The following is a 7,500-nucleotide window of genomic DNA, read 5'->3' on the forward strand; positions in this document are numbered from 1 at the left end:
GACTTACCGTCAAGTGTAAAAGTCTTAACAGACGGATAGGTCATTGGCAAACTTTAGGTCTAAATTTTAATCTACTGATTGTTGTTTCTGTGTTATTGAAGACTAATGACAGTCTTGAATTTCCTATCACACTGTGCTTGATTTAGCGGTGATCTGCATGCATGCGGAAGTAATCGCATATTTACATTCTTGTCTTGGTAACAGGAATATGGTAATGGATTTTAATTCACAAGTTCTTATAAACCCAATATTTATATGAGACGTATGTATATATATATAAATATATATATATATATATATATATATATATATATATATATATATATATATATATATACATTTATATCTATATACATATCTAAATCTACATACATATCTATATCTATATATATACATATATATGTGTATATATATATATATATATATATATATATATATATATATATATATATATATACATATATATGTATATAAATTTGTGTGTGTGCTTCTATATATTTCGCATATAAGTGATTTCTACCTGTGGGTGGCTCCAAAGGAAAAGTAATACCGCGGTCTCTGCCAAATTCATACTTTATATCTTTTGAAACGTGGATGAACTAATGCAGTAAAGCTTCCGAAATAAGATATGCACAAACAAATAAACTTATGAAATAGATGAAATGCACCCTTAAGAACAGGCCTATGAATCATATTTTTCTCGGGAAATTAGACAGAAATGAGTCACAGACAAACCCATCTGTTAAGGGCATAATAAAACTTATATCAGGACAATGAGACAAATGAAATGATAATCAGGAATATGGTTCTTAAAAGTTTTACCGTGAATTTAGTAACATTCACGACGAAGTATGTAAAGAAATTAATATAGAGATATGCATTTAAGTTGACTAACCTCCACAGTTATCGCTCAATAAATTTCTGTTCTTCAACCAAGTACGAACGTCAATTATTTGGCTTTGGGTCCTTTTTGTCTTGTCGATGTTGTGTTGTCTTGGATATTCCTTCTTCATCTTGTGTTATGGCTTATCTTGTTGTTGTGGATATTTATGTTACCGTATCTGAAAGGAAAGGGAAAATGTTTTGTGAGATGTTTTATTTTCTAGAAATATTTTTCATAATCAATTTTGAAGTTATAGCCCTTGTTTGTGAAAACAAGAACAATTTTTAAAAAATTGCGACTCCTTCTTTAAAATGAAGGAAGATTTTAAAGTCAGGGAAAACAAGAGAAGAAGAGGAGAATTCCAAAGCGAAGTATTGAAGGGGAGAAATGAAAGGTTCATGGGGAAGGAGGTTTATTACAGATTTCCATGCTCTAATCCTCCTTATGGTTTTATATATATATATATATATATATATATATATATATATATATATATATATATATATATATATATTGTGTGTGTATGTGTGTGTGTGGGAATTTTTTTATTTGAAACAACCTTACGTGTGCTTACATCTCGATGCAAATAGAAGGAAATACTCATAAGACACAGGATTAGTATTTGGTTTTCTATATCTGGCGGTAAAAAATTTGGTGCCTTCCAATAAGCGTCCATCACTGTTAACTAAATCCTCTATCACCAGATTTGTAAGGGACTTGTGATATCCCTCCCATCAGACCGCGGTTATAAGGGACTTAAGATGTTCCTCCCATCAAACCAGAGCAAACATGATCTATAAGGGACTTGCGATGCCCCTACATCAGTTAAAAACTATTGTCACAAAACACCACATGATTCGAGTTGTTAATAACAATCAAGTCATTTAGTTTTTGTGACAGTATTTCAACTAGTTTAGGTGAATGAACCCTTCTTTACCTTGTAGATTATATAGAAAAGTTTTGCTTGACCATTTAATTTTAATCATTCCGCACATTTGAAAATAAAAGATATTCCATAATTGAGTCATTAATGTGTTTTTGAAATAAACAAGCACACGGCCAACTGGGATGTTTTGCGTAATATACTGTAAATGACATCTTTCTGGTGAGTATGAGCATCAGTCCCATCAAAATAAGATATATGGTTTATTAGTAAATGGGAAATAATTTCTTTTAGGTACTTAAGATATTGTCGCAGCATTAGTTTGAATGGCTGAAAGTATTTGGCGTCACTAACAAATCATGTTATTTTTTATTATCTTATTACTGAGTCAAGTAAGGAAAGAGGGCAAAGAATACTCATCGTTATTTCGGTGTAGAGTTAATTAAGACAGCGTTTAGGAAATCGTGCATCATCAACATATGGTGGTAAGAGCATGGTTTGAAAATATCTTACTTCCCCACCGTTGAGAATGTGCTGTAAATATATAACATTTAATACTGTCTTTATTGCCCTAATTGCCAGGGTTGTAAAAGAACAAGTTGTTCCATAAACATTCTCTGTTTTATCTTTCTCTTCTTTTTTTTTCTTTAGTCTTCTATTACAACTTTGTTCCGGCTTCCTTTCTTCTTTTGTGTTATCTAGCCTTACTTAGCTTTGGCTACCCCGTAGTACCTTGATGCTTAATAGCTCCCAGTCAACGCCGGGTCACGAGGTCAAAATTCACAACTCTAATCGTTCTCTCTTTCTTTAACTTCTCTTACCTTTACTTTCTTTATTGAATAGAGAACAGCTGACATTTTTGTTGCTGTTTAGTCAGGGACTGACTTAGCATTATCAGCATGCCATAATAATAGATCATAAGTTCCGTATCTTAACCACAGACTCAAGATCAATAAGTGTTCGTGATTTGCATTGCACCACAAAGAGCGTTAGTTTCTTTCATTTAATCATTAGATTTTACTGATCATTGCAAAAGTGATAACACAGCAGAGAGAGTAAGATCATTCAGAGATTTAATCGCAGAAATTTAATCGTTCTATTATTTTTCCTTCATTATTGTAATTTTATTACAGAATCAGTGTCACCCTTGCAGTGATAGAGATATACTTTCGATAATGATGGAGATGTGTACATAGACCTTCTTGAAAAGGCATTAAATTTTGATAATATATGTGTGGACTCCGAGAGTGACGATATAATCACAGTTAAATTAACTTCTTATTTATTAAAATTTTCTGAATATTACAATTACTGTCTCAGGGACATTTCTCCTTTCATCAGACCTTGGCTACAAGGAACTTGGGATGAACCTTCCCATCAGACCTGGGCTATGAAAGACTTGGGATGTCCCTCCCAACAGACCTGGACTATAAAGGTCTTAGGATGGCCATCCCAACAGACCTGGACTATAAGGAACTTAGGATGTCCCTCTCATCAGACCTTGACTATAAAGGTCTTAGGATGGCCATCCCAACAGACCTGGACTATAAGGAACTTAGGATGTCCCTCTCATCAGACCTCGACTATAAAGGTCTTAGGATGGCCATCCCAACAGACCTGGACTATAAGGAACTTAGGATGTCCCTCTCATCAGACCTTGACTATAAAGGTCTTAGGATGGCCATCCCATCAGAGCTGTGCTATTAGCAACTTAGGATGTCCCTCTCACCGGACCTTGACTATAAAGGTATTAGGATGTCCATCCCACTAGACCTGGGATATAAGGGACTTAAGATGTCCCTCTCATCAGACCTTGCTATAAGGGACGTAGGGTTCCTCCCATCAGACCTGGGCTATTAGGGGCATGGGATGTCCCTCCCATGAAACCTGGGCTTTAATGAACATCCATGAGACCTGGGTTATAAGGGGCTTGGGATTTCCCTCCGATGACACCTGGTCTATAAGTGACTTAGGATATCCCTCCCATCATTCCGGGGTTTTTAAGGGACTTAGGATATTCCTCCCATCAGACATTGGCTATAAGGGACTTGGGATGTTCCTCCTATCAGACCTGAATTATAAGGGACTTGAGATGTTCCCCCCCCCCCTATAAGACCTTGGCTATAAGGGACTTAAGATGTTCCTACTATCAAACCTGAGTTATAAGGCACTAAGGATATTCCTCCCATCAGACTTTGGGTATAGGGGATTATAATGTTTTTCCCATTAGACCAGGACTCTAATGTTCTTAAGATGTTCCTCCCATCAGACCTTAGCTACAGGGGCTTAAAATATCCCTGCCATCAGAGCAGAGCTCTAAGCTTGGAGGAAAATTAATCATCCTAGGCTCTAAGGGTCTTGAAATGTCCCTCCCAATAGACCTCGGTATAAGGGACTTCGGTTGTTCCTCCCATCAGACCTGGGTTATTATTATTATTATTATTATTATTATTATTATTATTATTATTACTTGCTAAGCTACAACCCTAGGTGGAAAAGCAGGATGCTATAAACCCTAGGTCTCCAACAGGGAAAAATAGTCCAGTGAGGAAAGCGAATAAGGAAATGAACTACAAGAAGTTTAAGAACAATAATAACATTGAAAAAAATCTTTCATATATAAACATAAAAACTTCAAAATAACAAGAGGAAGAGAAACAAAATAGAACAGTGTGCCCGAGTGTACCCTCAAGCAAGAGATCTCTAATCCAAGACAGTAGAAGACCATGGTACAGAGACTTTGGCACTACCCAAGACTTGAGAACAATGAATGTCCCTCCCATCAAACGTGGTCTCTAAGGGTCTTAAGATATCCCTCTTATCAAACCTGGGCTCTAAGGGTCTTAAAATGTCCCTCCCATCAAACCTGGGCTCTAAGGGTCTTAAGATGTGCCTCTTATCAAACCTGGGCTCTAAGGGTCTTAAGATGTCCCTCCCATCAAACCTGGGCTCTAAGGGTCTTAAGATGTCCCTCCCATCAAACCTGGGCTCTAAGGGTCTTAAGATGTCCCTCCCATCAAACGTGGTCTCTAAGGGTCTTAAGATGTCCCTCCCATCAAACGTGGTCTCTAAGGGTCTTAAGATATCCCTCTTATCAAACCTGGGCTCTAAGGGTCTTAAGATGTCCCTCCCATCAAACCTGGGCTCTAAGGGTCTTAAGATGTCCCTCCCATCAAACCTGGGCTCTAAGGGTCTTAAGATGTCCCTCCCATCAAACGTGGTCTCTAAGGGTCTTAAGATGTCCCTCCCATCAAACGTGGTCTCTAAGGGTCTTAAGATATCCCTCTTATCAAACCTGGGCTCTAAGGGTCTTAAGATGTCCCTCCCATCAAACCTGGGCTCTAAGGGTCTTAAGATGTCCCTCCCATCAAACGTGGTCTCTAAGGGTCTTAAGATATCCCTCTTATCAAACCTGGGCTCTAAGGGTCTTAAAATGTCCCTCCCATCAAACCTGGGCTCTAAGGGTCTTAAGATGTGCCTCTTATCAAACCTGGGCTCTAAGGGTCTTAAGATATCCCTCTTATCAAACCTGGGCTCTAAGGGTCTTAAGATGTCCCTCCCATCAAACCTGGGCTCTAAGGGTCTTAAGATGTCCCTCCCATCAAACGTGGTCTCTAAGGGTCTTAAGATGTCCCTCCCATCAAACGTGGTCTCTAAGGGTCTTAAGATATCCCTCTTATCAAACCTGGGCTCTAAGGGTCTTAAGATGTCCCTCCCATCAAACGTGGTCTCTAAGGGTCTTAAGATATCCCTCTTATCAAACCTGGGCTCTAAGGGTCTTAAGATGTCCCTCCCATCAAACCTGGGCTCTAAGGGTCTTAAGATGTCCCTCCCATCAAACCTGGGCTCTAAGGGTCTTAAGATGTCCCTCCCATCAAACGTGGTCTCTAAGGGTCTTAAGATGTCCCTCCCATCAAACGTGGTCTCTAAGGGTCTTAAGATATCCCTCCCATCAAACCTGGGCTCTAAGGGTCTTAAGATGTCCCTCCCATCAAACGTGGTCTCTAAGGGTCTTAAGATGTCCCTCCCATCAAACGTGGTCTCTAAGGGTCTTAAGATATCCCTCTTATCAAACCTGGGCTCTAAGGGTCTTAAGATGTCCCTCCCATCAAACCTGGGCTCTAAGGGTCTTAAGATGTCCCTCCCATCAAACCTGGGCTCTAAGGGTCTTAAGATGTGCCTCTTATCAAACCTGGGCTCTAAGGGTCTTAAGATGTCCCTCCCATCAAACCTGGGCTCTAAGGGTCTTAAGATGTCCCTCCCATCAAACCTGGGCTCTAAGGGTCTTAAGATGTCCCTCCCATCAAACGTGGTCTCTAAGGGTCTTAAGATATCCCTCTTATCAAACCTGGGCTCTAAGGGTCTTAAGATGTCCCTCCCATCAAACCTGGGCTCTAAGGGTCTTAAGATGTCCCTCCCATCAAACCTGGGCTCTAAGGGTCTTAAGATGTCCCTCCCATCAAACCTGGGCTCTAAGGGTCTTAAGATGTCCCTCCCATCAAACCTGGGCTCTAAGGGTCTTAAGATGTCCCTCCCATCAAACGTGGTCTCTAAGGGTCTTAAGATATCCCTCTTATCAAACCTGGGCTCTAAGGGTCTTAAGATATCCCTCTTATCAAACCTGGGCTCTAAGGGTCTTAAGATGTCCCTCCCATCAAACCTGGGCTCTAAGGGTCTTAAGATGTGCCTCCCATCAAACGTGGTCTCTAAGGGTCTTAAGATATCCCTCTTATCAAACCTGGGCTCTAAGGGTCTTAAAATGTCCCTCCCATCAAACCTGGGCTCTAAGGGTCTTAAGATGTGCCTCTTATCAAACCTGGGCTCTAAGGGTCTTAAGATGTCCCTCCCATCAAACCTGGGCTCTAAGGGTCTTAAGATGTCCCTCCCATCAAACCTGGGCTCTAAGGGTCTTAAGATGTCCCTCCCATCAAACGTGGTCTCTAAGGGTCTTAAGATATCCCTCTTATCAAACCTGGGCTCTAAGGGTCTTAAGATGTCCCTCCCATCAAACCTGGGCTCTAAGGGTCTTAAGATGTCCCTCCCATCAAACCTGGGCTCTAAGGGTCTTAAGATGTCCCTCCCATCAAACGTGGTCTCTAAGGGTCTTAAGATATCCCTCTTATCAAACCTGGGCTCTAAGGGTCTTAAGATGTCCCTCCCATCAAACCTGGGCTCTAAGGGTCTTAAGATGTCCTTCCCATCAAACCTGGGCTCTAAGGGTCTTAAGATATCCCTCTTATCAAACCTGGGCTCTAAGGGTCTTAAGATGTCCCTCCCATCAAACGTGGTCTCTAAGGGTCTTAAGATATCCCTCTTATCAAACCTGGGCTCTAAGGGTCTTAAGATGTCCCTCCCATCAAACGTGGTCTCTAAGGGTCTTAAGATGTCCCTCCCATCAAACGTGGTCTCTAAGGGTCTTAAGATATCCCTCTTATCAAACCTGGGCTCTAAGGGTCTTAAGATGTCCCTCCCATCAAACCTGGGCTCTAAGGGTCTTAAGATGTCCCTCCCATCAAACCTGGGCTCTAAGGGTCTTAAGATGTCCCTCCCATCAAACCTGGGCTCTAAGGGTCTTAAGATGTCCCTCCCATCAAACGTGGTCTCTAAGGGTCTTAAGATATCCCTCTTATCAAACCTGGGCTCTAAGGGTCTTAAGATGTCCCTCCCATCAAACCTGGGCTCTAAGGGTCTTAAGATGTCCCGCCCATCAAACATGGTCTCCAAGGGTCTTAAG

The 7,500-nt window shown here is 40.5% G+C and overlaps 1 protein-coding gene across 1 annotated transcript; it reads right to left on the bottom strand.

The window, feature by feature from the left end:
• Positions 1 to 4,469: 4,469 nt before the first annotated feature.
• On the bottom strand, positions 4,470 to 7,481 carry LOC137634482 (uncharacterized). Its single transcript, XM_068366908.1, has one exon. The coding sequence runs from the start codon at positions 7,479 to 7,481 to the stop codon at positions 4,470 to 4,472; it is 3,012 nt and encodes a 1,003-aa protein (XP_068223009.1).
• Positions 7,482 to 7,500: the final 19 nt, after the last annotated feature.

The sequence above is a fragment of the Palaemon carinicauda genome, chromosome 3 (assembly GCF_036898095.1).
Source record: "Palaemon carinicauda isolate YSFRI2023 chromosome 3, ASM3689809v2, whole genome shotgun sequence".
NCBI lineage: Eukaryota > Metazoa > Arthropoda > Malacostraca > Decapoda > Palaemonidae > Palaemon > Palaemon carinicauda.

What these genes read in the sequence shown, in the direction of transcription:
- LOC137634482 (XM_068366908.1), bottom strand. Translation starts at nt 7,481, where the DNA reads ATGTTTGATGGGCGGGACATCTTAAGACCCTTAGAGCCCAGGTTTGAT.